Source organism: Notolabrus celidotus, chromosome 21 (assembly GCF_009762535.1).
Source record: "Notolabrus celidotus isolate fNotCel1 chromosome 21, fNotCel1.pri, whole genome shotgun sequence".
In the NCBI taxonomy this organism is placed as follows: Eukaryota; Metazoa; Chordata; class Actinopteri; order Labriformes; family Labridae; genus Notolabrus; species Notolabrus celidotus.
Genome location: NC_048292.1, coordinates 18,061,441 through 18,087,576, shown reverse-complemented (window position 1 = coordinate 18,087,576; position 26,136 = coordinate 18,061,441). Strand labels below are relative to the sequence as shown.

General features: G+C 43.7%; 1 protein-coding gene across 2 annotated transcripts in view; it reads left to right on the top strand.

The window, feature by feature from the left end:
* The window catches only part of plxna4 (plexin A4), a 254,565-nt gene that overhangs the window by 42,135 nt on the left and 186,294 nt on the right, over positions 1-26,136 (top strand). For both annotated transcript variants that reach the window (XM_034673574.1, XM_034673573.1), the window contains exon 3: positions 5,758-5,940. In XM_034673574.1, coding sequence (XP_034529465.1) covers positions 5,758-5,940 — 183 coding nt within the window. The remainder of the gene's footprint in view (positions 1-5,757; positions 5,941-26,136) is intronic.

Genomic DNA, 26,136 nt, shown 5'->3' with positions numbered 1-26,136 from the left:
CGGCAACATTGACCTGCCTGACACACTCTTCTCTTGAGCTAATCCCTTGACACATGCACATTTCATTCTAGTAATGTTTCACTGCTTCTTGCAGTCAAGGTAATACATTTGTTTACTTAAAATCAGAAATAATTCATCGTGTTTGAAGGAGCATTTGACCAGCAGGGCTTTGATGCTGAGGCTTCTCCTTTCTTTTGGCTCTCAGCATCTCACTCACTCTGTTTCTGCCTCAAACAGGCAGCTAAAAGCAGAAGAACCCTCAGATGGCTCAATCGGTTATAAGGTTGGACAGTTTGCAAAGCAGACAGGTCTTTGTGAAGAGGGAAAAAGCGAAACAATTTATGCAGACAGGACACAAGAAGGAGAGCGGATTGTGCATTTCACTTGTCCCGGTGTGTGTGTTTACTTCATAGCGTGTGTGTCATGGTGTGTTCTGTCACGCGTTACTGGTGCAACAGAGGGCACCATGGATCAGTAGTCAGACAGACTACGCTTTGGCAGATTGGCTAGTGGTCCATCTGATACACATAACACACACAGACACAAGCACACACAAGCACACACACACACACACACACGTTTTTACTCACAGGCCTCACAAATAAATGAAGTGTAGAGCTTCATTTACACTTAACACTTCATTTCCAAATAAAAAGGGTTGGATTCTTTCACCAAAACAAGCTTTTCAAAATCAAACACACACACAAAAAAAACTCATGCTGCAAAGCGTAAAACAAAACTGTTAGCATCAAATGTTCCTACAGCTGTACGGTAGTAAAACTGGAGTTATATTTTACATACTAAGGAAGTATATGATTTTCATGCAATAACTCCTCCAAAGGATTAAAGCTAACATGCTTGAGCAGCCTTCCCATCGTGGTGAGCTAAACATTCTCCTGCACATGCTGATATACAGCTACAGAATAAACACTGTTTCCTCTGATGCTCCACTTCAAAGTGACTCACTGTAGCTGCAGGAGTCATACAGCCAGTGTTTTAGTAAAGCTAAATTGAATGTTGACATTATATCTAACAGTGAACACTGCAAACCCACTTTAGTCATTACATAATTCTCTAGCACTGCCAATCATTCTGACAGGTCAGTCATTTCACACAGTAGGGCTTGAGGAAACACACCATGTCTGAGTGGCTGATTATGTAAAAGGCAACCACTATGAGAAATTTTTGTGTTTTCACTTCACCCGTTTCTTTGCGAGGGCATTTCCCCGAATAACTCTACTCCAAAACAGAGCTCATCATGGATGACAAATGTTGCGTGAAGACCTCTTACAATAGAAACAAAGTGCAGAATCAGCGGACTTTCATAGTTTGGAGGAAAAGTCATTAAAAGTGACACATGGAGTATAATAAGTTCATTAAAAAGGAATAGCCAGAAGTGCAAGAAAATGGACTCTTTGGAGCCTCCAACGTTAAGCAGCGACATGAAGCCTAATGTCTCTGTGGTTTAATGTGTGTCATTAACTTGGTGAACCCACAGCCAATGGAACAGACCCTCAGTACGACGCAAGCCAGATTAGGCCATACATCAGAGAGCGTATGAGAGCGGATCTCTTTCAGTCCTCGCTAATCGCATTGAGCAATTCTCTCTCTCTCTCTCTCTCTCTCTCTCTCTCTCTCTCGCGTGCGCCTAGTAGCCCCCCTCTCTCTTTTTTTCTCCTCTCCACTCTGTATCTGCTGATCCCTCCACACAGTCCAGAAGAGAGCTCGCTTTGTGCTGCTGCTGGCAGCCAAACACAAGCACAGAGATGGATATGGCTGAGAGTGACCTGATTCTGCCTCAGTGCCTGGCCTCTGTCCAAATACAGAGACTCTGCTCTCCTGTCCCTCTGTCTTGAGAGAGGACCCCCACCCCGGCTTTCTCCTCTGTTGCTATACTGCAGGACCCTGGCAGAGATACCTCAGAGACCCTGCATGAGATTTGAGGTCATAGTTAAGTAACTAGAGATGCTGGTCACCTTTTACAGTCAAGCAACTCTTTAGGTTTTGAGGTGATATTCAGACATTTACAACTAATTGTATTTGTGCAAGCAATCTACTGATTAGATTAGATACATGTATTACTGAGTTTGATATCTTCGCCTTGTTTGTCTTGCTTTTTCTCTATAATATATTCTTAAAAATTCAGGGTTAAGGACAGAGTGTTTGAGTTTCAAGTAGATTAATGAAAAGCAATTTGAAAGCACCCAAGTAAACACCAAAACAGTTGTCTTAATGGACGGCACTCTTTTGTAGCATATTCCTTTAATCTGTCTGCTGGAGAGGTCAATACCACTTCTATGGTTTGTTTGTTATGGAATATTTTTTGAGTGTTTGCAACATTGACTCGAATGCTGTCCATGGAAAACTAAAAGACGAGAAAAAAAATCCCTGAAATCAAACTCAAGGTCTACATGTAGGCAGTGTTTGCCAATGCTTGGACAACTTTTAAAGCCCCAGCCATCAAAAGGTGACACTAAAAGTGGCATGAAAAGGCAGCGAGTAATGGTAACCTTGTGAGCCTCAGAATGCATTAATGAGATGGGTTGACAGAAAGAAAAGGGGGCATAAAAACACGATAGAAGCAGTGACAGCGTTGTCTTATTGGCAGACAATGGCAAAGGCTACATTGATATCATTCTGTATTCTGACTGAAGGTGTCTTTGGCATCACAACTAAAATGTCATGTTCTGCTGGTGGCGTAATGAAAACGTGTCTGCCTCCTGAAAGGGCTGACAGACAGAAAGTATATTTCATTAGATTTCAGAATGCGGGACGGAGATTGTGACTATGATTGGCAACCGGCAGAAATAATACAGCATGTGTCAGTGACGAATGATGAAAACACACATCTTCACACATGTAATAACATCCTCCTCTTGCACATGCATCATCTTTTATTTTGAATATGTTGACAGAAACAGACAGATAATGAGACATGACTTTTTAATGATGAAAACCACTAACTTTTCTTGGAAAAGTGATCAATCTTTGGAGAAAGAGCAGCACATTGGTTATCTTTTGAGGCAGCGTTCAATCATGGAGGCTCCAAACACTACAAAGTGCTCATTCTGCTTCTCATAGACCTTGTTAACCTTTGAACTCTGGGCTGACAAGTGTCCTTCACAACTAATGGCAACATAGAAATAGAAAGGTTTTACTCATGATTGCATAAAAATACAGCTCAACTAATGACTGCGGAAAACATTCAGTAAATAATCAACCATGGAGTTTGTGTTGGCTTGTTAGTACGTCAGAGAGGTGGAGAGATTATGAATTATAGTCTCGGACAGGAAGGCAAAGTGTAACTGCAAAACAGAGTGATATTTCAGTGTGTTTTTACAGAGTGACCCTGGTTCTCATAAGAGCACCATTAATCTAGCAGCAGGCCACCACAAGACTTATAGGACAGGGAGTGTGTTCCTGACAACAGCTCATTCTGAAAAGGTCGGGGGAGGGGGGGCAGGAGGGAAAGAATCATCCACTTCACTGCCTTTTGCTTTTTATCAATATTTATCTCTTTTTTTTTTCTATCATACTCCTCCTTCCTCCACCCATCTTTGGTTTTGTTCCTCTTCCTGTCCTCATCTCAACCTCCCTAACCACATGAGACGATCTTGACCCAAATCCAAGTCATCTGTATCGATCACTCACACCACTTCACATAACCCCCCCGGAACGTTATATAGCCTGAAGCTCAATGTGGCCCAGACCGGCCATGTTCCATTTGTCTAATGAAAGCAGACCTCATATTTCCTCTGTGGCTCAGTCCGAGGCTTCTGATGATGTTGATGATGATGGCCTTTAGTGAAAGGTTGTGAGAAGACACTTGGTGTTTGCAAGATTGATCGGAGAGCCCAGGGGATGCACTTTGAGGGGGAAAATAAGACACAGGCTAAAGGAACCTCTGCACCCCCCTTGAACGTCATCTGACTGCTCGAAGAACAACAAATCAGCAACTGCAGATCTGAAATGGTTTGGTGGTTTTAATCACTGAGAACTTATTGGTGCATGCTCTAAGTTAAGAGTGTATTGGTTTCTTATGTTTTTCAAGCATGGACAGGGTGACTTGTCCTTAGCTTTAAGCTAGACCTGACTGGGTCTTCCTGCTGTAATGTTGCCTGGCGTGGTCACTTTGATGTTAAGGTAACATTTAACATAAGCAAACATTGTGTTTTTATCAAGTGGCAACCTCCGGTCTTGAAATATGAAGCTCATGCAAAGTGTTATCGTCTGCAATTCACTGAGCGTCCACTTGAGGTTGGCTGCAGAAACACCGGAAACCACATATTCACCTGTTCAAAAAAGACAATCTTTACAGCAATGATAAACATGTTTACAGCCTGGTTCAAGAAAGGGCTTCAGTCTGAATAGCTAATCTCTCGATCGGCACACACTATACAGGGGGTGAATTTTTGTATAACCCAACAAATCAGAAGATGTTAAGATTACGAGTTTTGCCCAAATAAGGACATGACTGTCTTGACTGACAGGCAGGAATACTGCAACTGTTATCGAGGAGGCTCAAAGCCCGCCTCTTTACCTCACACTAGCTCGACAGCAGTTAGGTTGCGTTCAGCATTTCTGATATAGCTTCCGCAGATGATTGGCTTCCAAACAGCTCTCAGGAACAGATGTGTGACGTCACGGATACTACGTCCACTATTTATAGAGTCTATGGTTTTTATATAAAAAGTCTAATGATTGCATGCTCAGTTATTCTTAATCTTAAATATGTGTCCTTCATCATGTTTTTACACATTTGTATTTCATAACTCTTACCTAAAAAATCACCATAATACCATTTCTTATGTGCGTTTTAGAACCAAGTTAAGTCAGCACCTACTGTCAAGCCAACCCACTGCACAGCTATTAATCAAGAGCAATGCCTGCCTTAGTCTTAAACCCACAGTTTTTTCTACATCCACCCATATTCACAGAATAATAACCAATCCCCAGCACCATTACTCTTTTATCACAACCCATAAGTCATTCTGCCCACTCTGACTGTATGAATATTATCCCCCTGTCAAGATTAAACACACAACGTACAGACACAAAACATGAAACACACACATCTGCATTTCTTCACATCATGTCCACACAGAAAGCACAACAAATCAACTTCTATCAAGAGTTCTACTACACTCTTCCTCATTGTGACGAAGCAGCACTTGTTTTTCTTGTTTTTTTTAATTCACTTGGTCCACTTTAAATCATTCCGCATAGAATATCTTGCAGCTCTGGCATTTCTGCAGTGGCTGTTGCATCGGGTGGACGGTGGGGAATTGTGCCTGACAGAGCAGCCTCTGGCGCTATTACAGAGCTCGAGCCTCACTGCAGCCTTCTTCTATCTTCATCTCTGTGTTACTGTTCACATGTTTTACTGTTTCTTGCACGTGGGGCAGACACACACAAGCTTAGAAACAGTCACATATTCTTACAGATACAAAGTCTGTAGCTATCCCTTATGAAAATACACTCACTCTAGGGTACCGTATTTCACAGTCTTTGCTGTTTTATCATGATGGTTGCAGGTTTGAATCTGGATTATCCGGCTCAATACTTCTTCAAGACTCTCAACCTAACTTTCCCCAAACTTTCTCCTGTGGGACCTACTGTATGTAACACACAGGGCTACAAAAAAGATGGAGCTCCTCAGCAGTGTGTGTCCCAAATCTGTTGTCCAACCATTTGCATTTCTAATGTTTATGAACAAAAGTCAGCGTTCTATTAATCTCTTCCTCCTTTATTCTGCAGCTCTTGACCATCGACGATGACTTCTGCGGCCTCGACATGAACGCGCCATTGGGCGTGTCCGAGATGGTCCATGGCAAGCCTCTCTTCTGCGACGCCAACGACAAAATGACTTCAGTCATTGCCTATGTTTACAAGAACCACTCTCTGGTCTTCGTGGGCACAAAAAGCGGACAAGTCAAAAAGGTAAGGAGCAGAAACATTGGTATGATGAAGGGAAGCAAAGGTGGCAGAATTGATGAGAGCAGAGATTTGGTTTCTCGCTGTGAGAATGTGGAGTAAGGGCTGGGAATTTGGGACTGCTGGAATGGAGGAAGGATAGTAGTAGTGAGGCAGATTGACTTTCAGGCAGATCTGCTGAGTCGGCTGTATTTGCAGGAAGAAGAGGTGAGTGTGTGCATGAGAGAGAGAGAAAGAGAGTGTGTGTACCTCACTACAGAGAGGATTTGAGTTTGTGTGTGTGTGTTTTTGAGGAAAAGGGGGGGATCCGAAGAACCCCTGAGGGGGATTTAATTTCTAGAGCTGGAGCTATCTGGTATCTTTCAACATCCTCCTCATCCACTGCACCATATATCACACATACACTCGTATACAGCCGGTATCAAGAGTATCCGCTGTACTTTTCCTTCACTTTGGACTCATAGAAAATCTAGAGCCCTTGGGGCAGATTGTAGCACACATCAGCATGTTGCAAACTTGCTTTACAGCACAGATCAGCATGTTGGCGAATCGATTAGACAAAGTTTTTTCTCTGTTTCTTGAGGCTGAATGAGGGGTCAGAATAAGAAGAAATATACCAGTTTTTAAGGTACTTAGTTAACTGCATTATAGAGCAGTATGAGTGTGAGTCACATCCATCTATTTCTTTACAGTTTTGTACATTTTGTTCATTTGATTCCTAAATTAATTAGAGGGAATTATTCTAGAATTTTAGTCATTAAAGTAAACGAGAATGAAGCTCATGAAAGCTTTTGGAACACTTTCCGCAGCCTGAAGTGTCACTCATTGTGTTTGTGAGCATCTTGGCCCATAACAGCCTCCCCCCTTGAAAAACATGTCACATTCTGTGTGACAGCAAAACCCCCGGCTCAACAAGATTTGTCCCCTCAGAGTTAAACAGCACTGGATAAGCCGGGTTTTGGCGTGTTGTGGCTCCCACCTTAGACTTTCCCTCATGCCCCTGTGGCCTCCCCCGCATGGCAGCCCTTTTCTCTGGTAATAGGATGATGCACTGCTGCTAGGTGTGATAGAAGGGTGGTAGCTCCTGTGCTCTTACTCCCACTCCTCTCGCTCTCACACACACATGGCCATAACTGAGACTAATTCTGGGGTGGCTAGGCTAGTGAGCCTCTCAGGCAAAGGGAAAGAGTGAGAGAATCAGAGGGTGGTAGAGACTGGAAAGAGATGCAGCACATTCTGAAAATGCATGTTTTGAATATGAGACGGTATGTACAGTATGTGGACAGGCTAACAAGCTAACAAAGTGGATAGGTGTTTTCTTTACGCAGGCAGGAAGGCTGGTTTTCTATAGTTTGTTTATTTCAGGTATGGGCCCCTGCCTGTGTTTGTTGTGTTGTGTTTTTCATTCCTTACAGGAGCAGAGTGGTTGAGGCAGCGTTTATTTCGATGTTGTAAGACATTAACCAAGACGTAGGCAGATATTTCAAACAGGGGAAATATGTAATCACATTTAATACCTGCTGCTCTGCTGTGATGATGACTTCGAGAGAGGTAGAGGAGATTAGATGGCTTTCAGTTTAAGAAGGAATTGAAGATGCCTTCTGGATATTATGTTAGAAACACTTCTTTCTCTCTTTGTTATCTTTTACTTTCCTTCCTCCATTCTTTGGCCACCATCCAGACACCCCTCTTACAATCAAACATTGTCCCTTATTGGATATGATTGTGCACATATGGCATACTCCGCTAAGGGAACCCCACGGAAACACTCCAGCTTTGACAAAAGGTGATCAATATTCTGTGTCAACACAAGTCCACACACATGCACACACACATACACACAGCCCCATTACAGCCCCATCCTCCCCTCCCATGTCCATACTTCCCCTCCCCTGTCGTTAACTGTATACCATTAGATGACATCACAGGCAATAAAAGACAACAACAAGACAATAAAAGGTCTGAGCTTCAGTCCACCTCCTTGATCAGTGACTTTATAACCCCTCGGCTAATGGATGTTGATTTATACACACTTCTCCACCTTACTTGTTTTATCCCCCCCCCTCCTCCTCCTACCTTCTATTTACTCAATTCAACTCTCACTGTTTCCCGTTCTTATTTATGATGCTGTGACCAACACGTCACCCAGAATAAATATTAGCGTTTACGGTAAAAGAGAGTGGATGATCTTTAGTGCGGCTGTTTGTGGCCGAGCGTAATGTTAGTGTTTACAGGCTTGTGTTTATGACATCATGAATTCGAGCTGTGCAGGAAGCTGAGTGAATTAAATTCGATTTGCTTGTGAATTTTTTTTAATGAAATGCTGTTGAGAGTAAAATTTTGCTAGTTGCACTCAGACTGTCATTTACATACACCTTTCCTAGCCGCTGGCTCACACCAACCTTAACTGGCACTATAAAATACTCAGCCCTAGCCTTGCCCTTAACTTCAATCTGAACTAGATCAGCTGGAGGAAGCAGCAGAGAGAGGGACTTAGGCAATTAGACTACATTAATACTGAGCTTTTTCACGTTGCTCTGTGCCCTAGACGCTGGAGGTTGTGATGGAGTCAGTCTTCTGGAAAAATCTTGACATCACTGTGGTCGGACTGAGACATAGTGGATTGTGTAGTTGTTCTAAAAGATGAGCAGGAAGGAAGAGGTTGTGGAAAAGCAAAAGTGACAGAAGCCAAGGAGAAAAAAATACACACCATAACCCCCTTACTCGTCTCATCACTAATACACATCACATCATCTCTCTCTCTCTCTTACTCTCCTCTATCCCTCTTTCCAACCCCAACTCAGTCGAGGCAGATGGCTGTCTAACATGAGTCTGGTTCTGCTTGAGGTTTCTGCCTGTTAAAAGGAAGTTTTAACAGGTAACCACTAAATACTGCAAGGTGCAATGCTCATGGTGGATTAAGATGGGATAAGACCGAGTCTTATCGTGTCTCGGTGTTTGGTCTTTCTTAATAATTTAACATAGAGTATGGTCTAGACCTGCTATGTTTGTAAAAGCATCTTGGGAATGTGTTTGTTGTGATTTGGCGCCATACAAATAAAGATTGATTGATTGCTTGACACCGACGGAAGAGAAAGTACAAAACATGAGATAAACTTTGGTCTATGTTATTTTGAGAAAGACTTCAGTTCAAAAGTGCTCACAAAAAGCACTTTTGAAGAAGAAAGACCAGCAGCCAAAAAAATAAATCTTACGGTCTTCTCATGGCCCACCAGTCTTTGTCCTCCCAAAGATAGAACTACAAGGTTAAGCTGTCATAAACGGCCTTTGCCTTAGATGTCTCTGATGCTGAGTGGCTGCATTGTATAAAGCCCATATTGACACAGTCTAAGCTGAATTTCATAACATCCTCCTGTCAGCAGAAAACAGGCAGTGCTGTTGAATCAGTCAAATTCTGTGCAGCTACTATCACACTTTGCTTTCATTGCCTCACAGAAGTGCCTATATGATGCGTACACCTCCACGTCTTTTACTCGCTTTCTATTTTCACCTCTTCTTCATTGATGTCTTTTCCTCGTGCTCTTCACCTCACCTCTCCTCCTTCTGCCCCCTAATTTCCCTCCTCTCTCTCCCTTCATCTCTCCTTCTCCATCTCTCCCTGTGTCGATCTCTCCATGGCTGAGTGGAGCTGCTGTGAGAGCTCTTTGATGGCTACCTCCCGCCATCGGAAGTGAATGGACCATATGGCTTCTGTCCGCCTGTCTGTCGGTCAGTTTGTGTGCCCATTGGTCTGTAGCTTTTTAGGAGATGGAGATGTGATGGAGATAAAAGGCTGGAGCTAGGAGAGGTTTAAACCCATTAAACGCAGGTCAGTGCACAGAAGCAGGTCAAGGGGAAAGCCTTAACCCCCTGCAGGCTACGGTTCACTTTATGGTCATCTAGTCAGGCTACACATTAGCATGACAGGTACTTGTCTGCATACACACATATGCATGATACTCACTTTGCACACTATTGCATGTATCCAGAATAGCACACAAAGACCTACACCCACACTCTCCAGCCCACAAACACACTGCTGGACAAAGCTTGGATATGAACCTCCATGGGGGCCACAGATTGAGAGGTGGACTAGGGGACAAGAGGGAGGTGTGGAGGGGAGATGTGGAGAAAAAAGGGAGGGAAGGCATGAGATTGAAGGCCACCTGCAGAGGTGCTAATGCATCTCCACTCTGCCCGTCCCGATGGGGGAGCATTGGCGCTCAATACAATGAGCAGCTAACCTTGAACTTGACATAGACAGAGGCACAGAACTGAGCAAGGCATGACATGCAAAGAAGGCAAGGTCGAAGAAGCTGAGGATACATTGATGTGCATAAATACGTATATGTATGTATGTGTGTGTGTTTGTGTGTGTGTGTGTTTCAGTGTCCCAGATATGACCAGTTTCTTAAAGTGGCGCCCAAGGTAGTGTCTGAAGAAGCAGACACGTGCATGACTTGCTGTGAGGGTACACAGGGGATGAAAGAGAGCAAAAAAACATGTTTTCCACAGAGCATTTGTCAGCATTTAGCCGAAGGCAAAGAGCAGGGTGTCGGGTTGTGACAATTCGTTCACCTCTTCACCACAGGCACTACTTTTCAATCTGTTACAGTCAGACCTAGAGGAGGGGGAGAGAAGAAAAGTAAGATGCAAACACAAAGAAAGCAGCAGAGGAAGGGGAAGAATTTTTTGACAGTGGAGCTGGGAAGGGAGAGGAGAGAGGAGAATGATGTGAGGTATGGATCGCAGGATAGATTGGTGAATGAACGGTAGTGTGCAGGGTTATAGCCTCTTGGAGGAGAGGAGGAAACCTGCAGGAGGAGGGCAGGGAGAGGTATCTGTCATTTAAGGTTTCCAGGGCAGATGGCAGGAGCCAGAAACAGGTCAATTCCGACGATTAATGGTTAATGCTTGTTGTTGGGAAGGGAAAGGTCATACTCACTCTTGAGTGAACCTCTGCCAGGTTTGAGTAATCTTTTTGCCTCACCTGTCTGCAGTCGTGTACGCTGGAAACATGCCATTTTTGTGTAATTTAACAGTCACACTATCTGCCTTTCTATCCAAACCACTAAAATCTTCAGAATATGAAGTATTTGACCAACTGGAACCATAAAAAGTAGCCATTCTGTATTGTATCAAAATCGCTTGCATGAGTTTGATCAGCAATCATTTCAACCTTGCAGTCCTGTTAGGTACACATTGAAACTTGATTGACATATGCATCCACTTATTTGCTTTTTAACTTATTACAACCACATACTGTGTTGTTTCTTGTCCCATAAATGAGTGAGCTTTGCTGCTGGCACCACAGATTATTGATGGATAGATTTATGCTTGTCTGGGTGTTCGAGCTTTAACGTGAGATATTTATTGCTTTGGACCAGTCCCATATGTTTTGTGAGTTGATTGTGTCCTTGTTTTCAGTGTGTGTGTGTATGTGTGTGTTTGTGTGTGTGTGTGTGTGTGTGTGTGTGTGTGTGTGTGTGTGTGTGTGTGTGTGTGTGTGTGTGTGTGTGATAGGTTGGTTAGCCCCAGATGCAGATTATTGAAATGGGCTGAGCTGAGCCGTGGTCAGTGGAGCAGAGGATTAACTGCTTAGAGCTAATGATGAAATATGCTTTAGGACAGGCGGGCATTGTGAGTGCGGATGTGTGTGGACAGCCCCTCTCCTTGCCCTTGTTTTACCACAAACACCATGCTCTGCAACTCAGGTGCAGCCACATGGCTACTATCCCCCTGCGTAGTAGCCGTTACAACCCCACCCTTTCTGGCCAGTGGTCCAAACCACTGCAGCATACCCAGAATGTCAATGTTCCCATGCTGTTAAGTATTCTTCAGCAGTCTTCCTCGTTGCCTTGGCACTCTGTGTGTGTGTATGTATGTGCTGCTTCTCCCACACCAGCAAGTGCAGCAGCACACACTACAGCAAGCTCAGTCGTTGGTTGCCATGGCAGCAGAGGCTGTTCTACGCACAGGATAGAATGTATAGAACACACACACACATACACACACACATACGGACATATATATGAGTAAATTGCAGTTTATTTAATCCCAGAGAGAAGCTGCTACAATGGACTCAGAGCAAATTAGGAGGATGTGATGTGATGAGAGTGGGCTGGTAGTCGATGACAGGTGCAGTCCACCTCACGGCTGTAAGGCTGATTGAACACACCATATTAATGTGTTGCTGTTTTGGTCTTGCTGTATTAACCGCTGTCTGTTCTCCAGCTTTGCTCAGCTGCTTGTTGTAGAAACAGAAAGGCATGTCAAGGGGAGTCAGTCGATGGGAACCCCACGGCACCACCACCCCTCACCCCCTACCTCCCTCCCCTTCACCTTATGCTCCTTTCGCCCTCTCTTTTTTTTGCACCATTGTTCTCGCCCAATTGTTTCTGCATACATCTTCTTCTTGTAATTGCTTGGTCCACAATGTTTGCCTAGGCGCCCTTCCAAAGTCAAATTCCTCCTTTAGATTTATAGTGTTGGTAAATAGTGTGTGTGAGTGTGTATGCATATGAGTCTCTGTGTACATATTAGTTGATTCCACGCTGGAAATCTCAAGAGCTAATGAGAAATGAAGTCCAGTAATGGCCTGGGAAAAGGATCAGAAGGTAGCAGTTTCCTCGTGTGCACACAATCCCCATAATGCTCGGTGTTCCTGCTGCTAGTGCGAAAGAAGAAGAAAAAAAAACATGTTTTGTCGCCAGGCTGTCTAACTGGACAAGTTGGACACACAGTCAGGAAGACTTAACATTTGGATGTAGGTGGTATTAGGGAGAGCCAGGGAAGAAGGGGAAAAAGAGGAGGAAAAAAAGGAACTGGATCGATTTGGGGGCTGGAGGATGAACGAACATGGACTTTTAATTAGAGTTGGGAGGCGATAAAATTATCTTGATTGTGATTGCTGTGAAAATTTAGTCCATGATAAGATAACGTTTTTTACTTTTTTGTTAAGCAGCCTTTCACAAAGCAGTTAAAGACTGTTAGTCTGCTGTTTCTTGCTTGCATGAAAGACCACACATCCATATGCCAGTAGAAAAGAGAGAGTATGTCTTCTGTAAACATGGAACAAGGAAGTGAACTGAGTGGCAACAAAGTGGGATTAGAACTGAGCTCCCCTTAAAGAGGAGGAAAAAGCACAAAATTTGAACATGGATATTAATCAATTTAGAAAGAAAATAGCCTTTCTTATGGTTTGCCATATTGCCAAGCCTTATTTTGAATGCGACAAGCAGCAGATGAAGAAAGATGTTGAAATAAAGATGACATTTGAATGTATGTTGGAGAAACCGAAAAGACAGATGGAATATGCAGGGGAGGATGTATTTCTGGGAGATCGAATATGCAACACATGGCGCTGGTGAGAGCTAAAGTAGAGACAGATTGATGCCGAGATAAACTCAAAGCTAAATAATACAAGAGAAAAAATGAAAAGGTGGAAGTATATGGAAACAGAGAGCGAGGTACTGTAGAACTCGAAAGCCCCGGGCCACCAGGGAGTGATAGTGCATGTCTTCCAGACCATTACAGAATTTCCTGCACTCCTGCATGCACGCACACACACATTTAACTTTCCCATTTTGCCGTTCACCGAGCTCTGGTGTTTAGTTGATGAAAGACAAGAGGGAAGAGGGGAAAAGCAATCTCTCCTCTGATTTAGACGGAGTATCACATGGTGCTCAGGTTTGCAAAGAGCAGCCACTGTGCTCCCCGTCCTTCCTGACTCAACAGTTACACAAAGTGCCCCTGATACGGTGGATGACATTGCTTGTGCATCGGGGGGTGTTTCTCTGCCAACCCTCGGGTGTGTGCGTACACACGCTCGAATGCAGAAAATAGCCGTTCACCTCACGTGTGTCATTCAGGTGTGTATTTATAGATGCCACTGCTGTAGCTCGGCCTTATCCCTCCTTTCCAGGGCTGCTTTATAATTGATGAGCTGCCAGGGGCTGAGCAGGGCAATAGAACACACAGACACACACACACATGCACACACAACCACACATTCTCACACACATACAACCAACCAACCATAGTAACCAGCTACTTTACTGCAGGTTGAAACCATGTTTTCGCACACACAAAGTAAACCACTCTACAGCTTTAGGCTTCTGTATGTCTTCAGCTTGTCACACAACAAGGTGAGCCTGCAGCTATGAATCATGGGCCATGTAGTTTTACAGTCTAGATGCTGCTTATATTGCTCGTTCTTGCTGGTTAGCTGCACCAGCTCTCAGTCAGAGTCAAATTTTACAACTCAACAATGTCAACGTTTTTTTCAGCCTACCTATAAAACCAAATTCATATCAAGACATGAGGCTTGCAGTTTTCTATTTTATTTTATGTCTTTAGCACAGATCTTTTTTGACATTGGAAGCAGGAAGAGAGTGGGTGAACAGCTACAGACAGAAGTGCACAGCAGAGAGAGACTCCAAGAGTGTAGAGGGCAAAATTGGCGAGCAAGAATGATTGGTGAAAGCTACAGAGATGGAGAGAATGTCGAGAAAGGGTAAAGGCAGACAGTCTGATGGGAGGAGAGGGCGAGAGTGCTGAAATAGAGTTTGATGTTCATTTCGCTCTTGTGAGTCTGCACCTATTGAGAAGAGTACCAGTATGTGGCAGCCTATTGAGCTGTGAGTGATTTGAGTGGCTATTCTGCGCAGTGTGTACATGGAGTTGAAAGGCTCGAGCCGGCAGAGAAGTTGGAGAGAGAAAATGACTAACTTCAGTCTGATCTCTCCGTTTCCTGATCGTTTGAACTGTATTTGACTCTGATGTGTCGCTGGCTCAGGGTTAAGGCGAGGCTGGCTGCTGAGGAAGATGAGTCAAGGTCCGGGGACATAAACAAATCAAAGGGCTGAAATGGAATCTAAAATCCATGCTTTGATCCTGAGTATGATTTGGACCTGTCGGTTTTCTATGTATTTCCACTGGAAGGTTACACATACTCAGAAATCTTCCATCTTTGTGAACAGTATCTTGTTGGTGAGAATTACTTAAGCATTTTTCCATGTTTAGAATCCAGGACTCCAGTGATGTGACCATTTTTGAAACCACCTTTGACCTCTTATGCTGTCCCATACAGGCATCCTAGGCTGTTTTGAAACCACCTGCTACATACTACCTAGAAATGTAGTATGCAGTACGTACAGCAAACTTCTCACAGCACCTAAAACCTGAGTCCCCCCCGTCTAAAAAGAAGGAAAAATAAGAAGCGTAACATTACCGCTGTGCATTGTAGGAAACAGTATGTGAGGGAGACTGGTCCGGTGCATACTGAGTAATGTTCCCAAATCAGCACGACATCCGGGTAGTTTTGACATAATGCAGATTTTGCTCGTGTTCACATACTACTTACTACATAATGAATTTTGTCCAAATCAGTACGTACTGCTAGTATAGTAGGCGGTTTCGAAAACAGCCCTAGTTTCTAGACATCCCAGTGTTCATGATGATAACTTCTGATGCTTGGAGGCTGCTTCATTTGTGGATCATTTGAAATCCATGCCACTTACATCGTCAGGAGTTTAGTTTCAGCTGAGCTACAATTAACCTCCAAGAAACAGCAGACACCTGTATTTGGACGGTGTTATGAGTAAATGTTATGATCTGGTGTTGAATTAATCACAAGCTGCAAGAGAAACTCCCTCTCTTCTCCCTCCTTAGCTTCTCTCCAGGTTTTCCCGACTCATTTTCTCATTGATTCTTCTCTGCCTCTTCCAAGCTTCACTTCAGTGTCTCTCTCTCTCTCCCGCGCTCTCTCTCCCGCTCGCTCTCGCTCTCTCTCTCTCTCGCTCTCTCTCCCCCTCTCTCTCTCTCTCTCTCTCTCTCTCTCTCTCTCTCTCTCTCTGTTGCCTATTCTCCACTCCTTCCCTTTCTCTCCTCCTCTCCTTCCCTTGCTTTCTAATCAACATGTTGCTGTGTGTCTGTCACGTGAGAAAAGCCAGCAGCCTGTTTGTGTTTACAAGCTGCTCAGTTGCTACGTCTTTGTCAGGCTGGCATGGAGGCTATATAATGCAGCATGTTTGACCCTGTCTGGCTTTTTTTTTAAAAATTTGATCTTCAATGTGCTGACTTTGCATATAAAAGCATCACAAAGTTTTTTAACGCAACTCACTCGGGGAGTCCACAGGATGCGTGTGCGCGGCGTTACGGCTGCGACACGGCTCTGCTCCGTCCCGGGGCTTTCGCCCTGGTCCATAGGATGCGTGTTTGGAGCGGCGCGCACTCCGGAGCAGGAAACTCAAGATCCCTCGAGAACTCCAAAACGCGCGAGAACAACACAGTATAAACTTTTCCTCGTCCTCGTCCATGGTGTCGGATATCTTTTGAGACTGACGTCTGGCCCGATGCCACAGGTTATGACGTAATGTTGAAGAAGTGGTGAAATTTACGATCTTGTGTTTGCACATGGTGTTTATTTTGAAAGTGAGCGGATGTTGCATACGATCCTCGTGCCTGACTTCCGGGATAGTTCGATCATTTCTGTGTCGATTGACGCGTGCTGGGCGCGGGGAGCGGCGAAAATAGACTCCCCGCGTATCTCTGGCAGAGCGGCGCGGCGGAACGCTCCAGAGACGGAGCTGAGACGTGCCGCAGCGCGCCCTGTGGACTCTAGAGCATTGACTTGAATGGGAACCTATTTGCTGCGACGTGCGCGGCGCAGCCGTAACGTAACGCGACGCATCCTGTGGATCTTGGGCTTGATGCTTTGAAATCTAGATTAACCAACAACACTGGTTAAATAAGTCTAGAAATAAACTCAAGACTTAAATAACGTTTAATTTGGCAGTAAACGCACACTCACGTTATTCAAGGTTGACTTTTGACAGCACAGCCATGCTCCAGATGATATAAGTTAATTGCCCTGTTCCATTTCTCATATGTTCATGCTCCTACAAGACATCAGAGTTCTCCTCTCTACCTTTCCTGTCAAACTAACCCTCAAAGCTTGGATCTACTCACCTAGATAATTAGCATCACTATTAACATTTTTAGCCATATTAAGCTTGTGTCAAGCCAGCTACAGGAATGTAATTACATTCCAGCTTTCTCTCCCTGTTCCTCTCTCTGCTACTGATGGATCATTGAGTAGGTAACCACAGAGATACATACACACTTACCTACTCACACAGTCGTCTCTTCATGTCAAAGGTGGCTGAACAGTTGACAGTCACCCTGTGTGCCTTCTGCTGAAAGCAGAAGCTTTTCTCTCTGTGCGTTGGAAGAAGCACTTGAACTGGCGTTAATTACTCATGTGTAGCAGACTGTGAAGGCATGGGCTCTCCAACACTTAATTAACAATTTCTAAAGGTGATTTATTGTTAATTAAAAAGGTATAAAAAAGACTTTAGTAGTAGCTGCATCTGGACAAACGCAGTTCTTGAATGATAATTTTTAGATTTTGGCTCATGTGCTGGCATTTGCCTGCGTCTGAGCCCTAAATCATTGCATGGTGATTGTTAATTTGTGCACCAGCAGTAGAAATCAATACAGTGTCTAGCAGACAATCACACAGTGTTCCTGTGCAGCTCGAGCAGTAACCTTGCTACAGCCGCAGTGTAATTTCCCATCACTGCCATTATTATAGTCTGAGAGGCATATTATTTAGTTTTCCACTCATAACCAGCCATAACTTAAGGTTTATGATGATGAAGGATAAGTGAAGATTGATGTTCTTTTCATACCAGGGCCAGCAGAGCAATGTTCTCTTTGCTGACTACGTCTCTCTTTCTTTTTCATTCCACTCTACACAAACTTTCATCACTTTCTCTGTAATGGATTTTCTCAAAATCATTGATGGATGACTGGTTGAGGCAGATCCATTTTCTCCCCATTTTGTACCTGCGTTAGTGCATGTAGCAGCCGCATTCCTACACCAACTCATCTTCTTTGGATTGTTTGGAAGCATACCTCTTTCCTTTCTTCTTTCCCTCTTCCTCTTTTCTATACCTCCATCCTTCCTTCCCTTCCCTGTGATTTATACCTGCGTGTGCAGCTATACAGGACACACCACTGCAGGTGAGCCCTCCGCCTCCCCCCTTTTCTCTCACTTCCTCCCTCTCTGCGCGCCTGTAGCCAATCATTGCACTATGTAGGTCTCTTGGGGCGACCAGTGCCCCCGCACACCTTTCCCTCTCGTCTCCTCTACCTCTCCTTTCTCTCATCCTCTGTCTCTTTTCCTTCCTCTCTCTCTCTCTGCAGAGAACAGTTTACCTCACAACTGGGTCATTCTCTCTCTCCTCCCTGCAGTACATGCTAGTAGCCAGGCTAGGCTGTTCTCTGTAGCTAGGCTGAAATGCTGCAGATGGGAGTGTGTGCCATCAAGGGTGTTGTGTGTTTGTTTGTGTCTTTGCATGTACATGGATGCATTTGAACCTTTTCAGATTGCAGGTTGATGGAGATGGAATAACGTGTGTGTGTGTGCACAGAGATGCATATGAATGTGTCCTCTCTTCTCTGTATGTTTTCATGCTCATGTTCTGTTCTGTGTTGGGAAGCTAACATTAGCCACCAAATGTATTAAATATCCTGCAAACATCTATTGCATCTCCCAACACCTGTTTGTTTGTTTGTTTGTTTGTTATGTTTCTATTTGCACATTCTTATATTGCTCAGCTTTTCCTCCCACTCCTCTCACAGGCTCACACAGACACACATGTTCTCACACACACACACACACACACTCTAATGTAGCTGCAGTGCTGTCGTTGAGTTGCTATTTAGAATACTCAGACTCGCCCATTAAGCAGATACTAGCGTAAACATCTTTAGAAGGGTCCCTGGGTCTGTCTGCTTGACATCAAGACTTTGAAGTAGCGAAGCCGCTTCATAAACACAATGACAGCAGAGAGAGAGAGAGAGAGAGAGAGAGAGAGAGAGAGAGAGAGAGAGAGAGAGCGAGAGAGAGAGAGAGAGAGAGAGAGAGAGAGGAGAGAGAGAGAGAGAGGAGAGAGAGAGAGAGAGGAGAGAGAGAGTGAGAGAGAGAGAGGAGAGAGAGAGAGTAAATAAATGAGGTGGAATTAGAGAGCGGGGAATGCGGGAACAGAAAAAAGCAGCAAAGCAAAGGAGAGCGAGAAATTAACATCTGTAATCTCCCACACCTATCCACGCAGTCTCTTCTTTTTCACTTTCCTCCTCTTTTCTCCTCACCCTTTCTATTTCCCATCCTCAAAACAGACCTTAATAAGTGGATTTTTATCTTCGCTACACAAGCGCTCCCAAAGGATTATGGGATTTTTTCCCCCCTCTGATGCACACACAGAATGGTAATTGCCAAACTGCAGTCCGAGACACTCCTTGTTTTTTAAGGAATGAGGCGGAATTTGTGTGGAAAACTTTTTATAGTGGTCATGGTGCTGTGCATGCTTCCTCACACCTCTGTAACCTGTGTCGGGCTCAGAGTTCACACAGGGTCTCGTCACTGTTAGACTAAGGTGTACGATTTGTGGCCTGTGCGAGCTAAAGGTGCTGCCTCCTCCCAACGTCTGACTCCTTTTCCTCTCGAAGTCTCACCTCCACACAGAGTAGAAATGAAAGGTGTTGCATTCAAGTCAAGCAGTGCGCTCACGCAAACACCCATGTCATTGAAGCTTTGTGCCATAAGACTAACATTTGAAATAAATACACAAGACAACTGAAGAGTAAGGGGTAAAAAATTCCAAGTACCTTGCTATCATATGGCCTCACAGATTAGTCACTACAGAATGCTATATGACCAGTATCAGTTAAATTAATGCTGGTGTAATGGTCTCTGAAATCATGTGCCAATATGTTTATAATGACACACCCAGCTCTTGCATGGGTTTGGTTAACTTGCAACGTATTGTCTAAGCGTCAGCCTCTGGCCGCGAGAATTGAAGCCAATGCGGACTTGTTAAAAACTGCAGTTCCTCGATTGTCCGCTTGAAGCTGGCTCGGGAAGTTTCGGAAACCACATACACACCAATTCAAAAGAGACAATCTTTACAGCAGAAATAAACATGTTTACAGCCTGGTACAAAAAACAAGTGTAGTTTGGAAAGCTAATTTCTCGATCGGCATTACGAGAGGCGCAGCTGACTTGATTGACAGGCAGGAACATTGTAGCTGTTGGCAAGGAGGCTCAAAGCCCGCCTCTTTACCTCACAGTAGCTCGACAGCAGTTCGGTTGACTTCAACATTTCCAATATGGCTCCAGCCGACCATTGGCTTCAAAACAGCGCTTAAGAAACAGATGGGTGACGTCACGGATACTACGTCCATTATTTATACAGTCTATGGCAGGGGTTCCCAAACTTTTCAGCCCGCAACCCCCACAATATAGGTGCCAAAGACTCGCGACCCCCACTGCCCCTCAAAGTGATTAGATGTGGCTTCATTTAGCTGGTCTGCAGAAAATTAGCCTACCTATATGAGCATGTGTCTGTGTTTCCTGTGCCGGTATGAATTAACCTACTGCTACTGATGCTTTTGATAATTAACTGTTCACTAACCCTAAACTTAAGGAGTCATATGGCAAAAAGAAAGGCAGGAAACTCATTACATGGGGGTCCTGACACATACTTTGGGAACTCCTGGTCTTTGGTATCGTCCCACTACCATGTCTGTCTTCCATCAACTCCTGGCAGCCAGAAGCAAGAGAGGAACTCTCTGCAACATTTCATGTAATGTTGTAAGAAATGCAACACCCCTGAATCTGGACACACAAGAGCCAACACATTTGAACATGTTTTGAGCAGTTGCACATGCAATTCAATCACCACGCATCCTCTATCTTTTCCTTCACACATGCCAGTTCTCTCCTGCTGGATATTCATCTCTGCTGTAAGAGTGGACTGCAGTTTGTTGCTGCACTGTATGTCAGTGTATTGATTTGAAGGGTATCTTCAGGTTCATATAGGCATTCATCAACATTATAGCAAATACAATAAGAGCAGGGGCGCCCAGCACCATGTGAGAAAAGTTGTCAGCTAAGTTTAGAGAGTGATTCTATTATTGTGGGCTTCCTGTTTCCTCCCTTTAATGTAGCTCAAAACAAATGGGAAACGATCCTGTGGGAGAAGTTGTGAGAGAAAGATGATCCCTTTTGTTCTCTTTTGAGAACAAATGATAAAAAGCATCGGGAATACCATGTGTTCCTCTACTATCTGTCGAAAGATTGTCTGCCAGCATGGCGTCAGTCAGTCCAGTCACTGCTCGCCGCTTTAATAGACCAGGATAGATTCAGGTTAGTCATCACTGTAGAGATATGTGTGTTTGCAGGCATATGTGTGTGTGTGCACCTGTCTGAATCCTCTGAAAGGCCTACACTGTGAACATTTTTTTTATCCCTTTCTCCATGTCCTTGATTCCCAACCCCCAAGCACCCTTGGAAATTATTTGACTTCCAAGGGCATTCTGATGTGCAAGCCCCTGAACCCCAGCTTTTTTTTGTGTATGTGTGTGTGTGTGTGTGTGCGCTCTGTCTGCTTTCATTGTTGACTAAAACTCAGAGCAGCATCTCGTCTACTACACTCCTCCCTTGAGATGGAGGCCTAGTTTTCTACTCCCTGTATGTAATCAACTTCTCCCCTCTCATTAAAGTTAAGCCCTGAGCACACAGAGGAGGAGAGAAAAAGCTTAGTCACCAAATGTGCTGAATATCAATCAGAGAAAGAGAAGAATGGAAAAATGTGCAACAAATATAAAACAAAAAAAAAATGGAGGAAAAGGGGAATTTGATATGTAGAAAAGGCAGCATCCATCAGTGTCATTTCAGCATTCCTTCCATGGTGGGTTTGTCTTCATCTTTTGGTAAATCTTTGTCTGTATCCGTGTTTGGCTAACAAGCCCCGTGCCTTGCCAGGCAGCCACGTGGCTGTGGCCGTTCCATCTGGTTTGGCTCTCAAGATTTCTCCTCGTTAGGCCATTACTGCCGTTTAGTCTCAGCTGCCCGCTCCTACAACTGGCAAACCAACCAAACCACTGTCCTCTCCTCTCCTGCTGCCACCATGATTGCTTGGCCCCCGTCCGCCGTAGCAGCTTAACTGTCATCTCCAAGTCCCCTCCAATGAGCTTTACAGCCACATAGAAAGTGCAGTTAGTTTTAGGGAAGTTAAAAACTAGAACAGTGTGTGCTCTCGCTGTAGAAACTGTAATGACCAGTGGAGTTGGTGCCAATCCCTGGTGAACACTTGAGAGATTTTGTGGAAAAGCGTTTTTCAAATTCCAATTTAATCCAAAACGGACACAAAAAAACCCAACACACATCACTCTTGCTTCATGTTGCATCATCAGCACATTTTGTAACATGCATTTCATGCATTTAAAGGTGGATGCTGGTTAAGCTCTATTTATTCTCACTCGTACCTTGTGTTGTGATACAATGCCCTACAGTTTAGGCTCTTGTTCCCTGGCGTCTCAGCACACTACAGATGCAACTGTATGTGTTAGAAAGTGTTGGCAGGCACCCGCTTTCACACAGCGTGGGCTACAGACTTGGCCGACGAAGACACGCCAAGGGAGACACATTCGGAAATAGAAACATCAGTCCCGCTCACTTCTATCCAGACAGATGAAGAAATAAAGAGGGGAGGTAACGATAGATGCCAGGGTGTAGAGAACGAGCTGTTGTCCCTGTGTTTTTCCTCTCGGAGCATGACTGGCTGATCGAGTTTTCATTTGAAATATCTTCTAGCAGGTTGATTTTGCACCACACTCCCTGTGTCAAAACTGCATATCAGTGAAGGATTCCAACCTCACTTCAACCTTTCTCAGGTTATCAGCTGCTCTGAATGTTCTCCTTTCTGATGAACACAGCCAGCATGTCTTCCAGCAGTTAAATAATGAGCTCATGATGCTGTTTTTGTAGTTTTTGTAGTCACTGGAGGGATGATGTGTGGGGATAATGCATGTTGAATGACATGTAAAACACCAAAACGAGCGAAGGAGGCAGAGAAATGAAGGATGCATTCTTATCCGTAAGGAAGACGTGATTCAAGCTGGATTTGATCCTGAAGAATGCAAAAAAAAAGTGAGATTATCTGTTTCTTTCACTTCTAAATATGGAAAATGATACGGAAAATGAATTTTCTTTCTCCTTCATCTCGTCCTTTATTTCCTCACAGTCATTGATGGCAGCCTCTGTTTTGCTTCTCCACCTCCAGCAGGAAAACAAACACACACCAGGTTCATCCCATAATTGGTCATTATGTCAAGTCGTTTCTCAATTTGCAGAGAGGACGGGTGTTTTCTAAAACTGGAAGTCTGTTACAAAAAGGGTGTTTTATGAAAATTCACAGCTGAGGTGACAAATGCTTCTAATAATATATTTGTCACCTCTCTTTCTTAAGTAGACAAATGCTGCGAGAAAAAAAAGGAAGGCTGTAAACCGTGAGAAGATTTGTGAGCGCTCTGGGAGATGAAGTGTCTGAACTCTGCATCCCTGCTTTTGTAACATCACCATGGTTCACCAAATAAGTGCTAGAAAAGCTTCTCAGTGTAACACAGCCCTGTATATAATGTCTCCAAGCTTCCCCCCCCCCCCCCCCCCCCCCCCCCGCAGCACTTCATCCCCAGTCAGAAATAAAGCATGTTTACATCAGTGTAACTCTCTGTTTAAGAAAATCATCACCAACACTGTTCCCACATAAACACACAGGGATGTGATCATGTGCACACTCAGCACACTCAAACACTTAGCTTCCTCATGTTAAATGGCCACTAATTCTCTGTATCAGGGGATTATACATAATTGATTTATGGATGAGGAGTGAAATTACTCATCAGTTGAAAGAAAAAGGCATTTTGTCTTCCAGCTGGAGTGTGCCAAACTGTGGAGTTAATAGTGGAGATGTACTCCAGCTCAAGGCCATCTATACAGCCTGTGTTAAAGCAGTGCTGTTTAATAATCATATACGTTTATGAAATGATAATAACGCTAAAAAATAACCAAGTCGTAGAAATGTTCTTTGGAGACATTGAACCCTGAGGCCAATGTAATAAAACAAATGCTACAAACATACATCTGCTTTGTTGTATAGCATTTTAAAGACTCTTTTTCATGCTGTTGGCAATGCAGTCAGACTATATATCACATACAGTGGATAGCGAAAGTCTACACACCCCTGTTAAAATGCCAGGTTTCGTGATGTAAAAAAATGAGACAAAGATAAATCATGTCAGAACTTTTTAATGTGACCTTTAACGTTCACAATTCAGTTGAAAAAAAAAAGGAAATCTTTTAGGGGGAAGAATAAAAAATAAGAAACTAAAATAATGTGGTTGCATAAGTGTACACACCCCCTTACATCTAGGGATGTGGTTGTGTTCTGAATTAACCAATCACATTCAAACTCATGACAAATACTAGTCAGTATACACAGGACATAATTTAGAGTGACTTTGATTAATCCCAATAAAGATCAGCTGTTCTAGGAGGATTTTCCTGACATTTCCTCAGTTACATCTTGCAGCAAAAGCCATGGTCCACAGAGAGCTTCCAAAGCATCAGAGGGATCTCATTGTTGAAAGGTATCAGTCAGGAGAAGGGTACACAATTGTTCCAAGGCATTAGATATACCATGGACCACAGTGAAGACAGTCATCATCAAGTGGAGAAAATATGTATTTGTAAATATATATTTGGAAAGGCCCAGCCAGAGTCCAGACCTGAATCCAGCTGAATATCTGTGGGGGGATCTGAAGAAGGCTCTGCACAGGAGATGCCCTCACTATCTGATGGATTTGGAGCTTTTTTATAAAGAAGAATGGGCAAATATTGCTAAATCAAGATGTGCCATGCTAATAGAGTCCTACCCAAAAAGACTGAGTGCTGTAATAAAATCAAAAGGCGCATCAAAAAACTATTAGTCAAAGGGTGTGTACACTTATGCAATCACATTATTTATTTTTTTATTTTTTATTCTTCCCCCTTTTTTTCAGTTGAATTGTTCATGGTATAGGTCACATTAAAGGTGGAAACATTTCTGACATGATTTGTCTTGGTCTCATTTTTTTACATCACAAAACCTGGCATTTTAACAGGGTTGTGTAGACTTTCGCTATCCACTGTATATCATACACTCCTTTCACTGACTCTCCATTGTGCAAAATATTGATCCCAAGCTATGACTTTTTCCTAACCCTGCAAACCACAGTCACCTTATTCTGTCCCGTTTGATATATCTCATAAGCTGTATGACTTTGTGTTTGTGTCAACAGAAACCTGAGCAAGCACTGAGCACTTACCCATCAAAGGCGATTCATTGTGTTAGCATACAGAGGGAAAAATGATCTGTTTTCAACACTACAGTTGATACAGCAGATCCATTTCAGTGCAGTTTGATGTTTTCCCCGGGCCCTCTGTTAATAAACGCCTGCTTTGCTGAAAGTGGAGGCATTTCTCCCCTCGAGTTTTTCCCCGGTGCTGTGATACCATATCTACACCGCTGCTGTTGCTAGGCTCTGTTGCTAGGTAACTATTTATCTACTATTATGGGATTCTGCAGGGGCTCAATGGGGAAGTTAGCACAGACAATTTGGCCCTCTGTTTTGTGCACTATGTGGTGTCATTTTATGCACATTCAAGTTGCAAGTGTGAACCTTCTGCCGCAGTGGAGGCAAACAACAGCTGCAGGCCAGCTGCTGCTCACTACAGAATTATGAATAAATATACAGCACAAGAGCAAAAAAACAAAAGTAAAACATAAAATCATGAATCATTCAGATGCACAAGACATATATTCTCAGAAGCAGTGCATCATGTTTGGTGTCTCGGTGCAGTTATGGAAGCTGGTGAGGGTCAAGGGGGAGTTCAAGCTAATTGAGAGCTCAGCTATTTAAACCTGGATGACTTCTAGAGTATCTTCTGACCTGTGCTGACCAAACACACACATACAGATACACGCACACACACCTCTCCTCTTACCCTTTACCTGTCAGCCCACAGTCGATCGCTCCCTTCCTTCTCAGTCACTGTAAAGGTGAATCCCTGACCTTCCCATAGTAAATCCCTCCCTTCAAAGTATTACCCTCCAATCTTCGCAGGACTGTCTGCACACACATACTCTAAAAACACACATATACCATTGTGTCATTAAACTGGGTGTGCTCAGTGCTGACTTCAGCAGCGTGGACTCACTGTTGAACGAGGGAACGAGATGATTGATGTCAATCAGTGGTGAATTTGCATGCTAAAAGGACCGTGAATAGGCAGTGATGGAGTGAATAAATAAT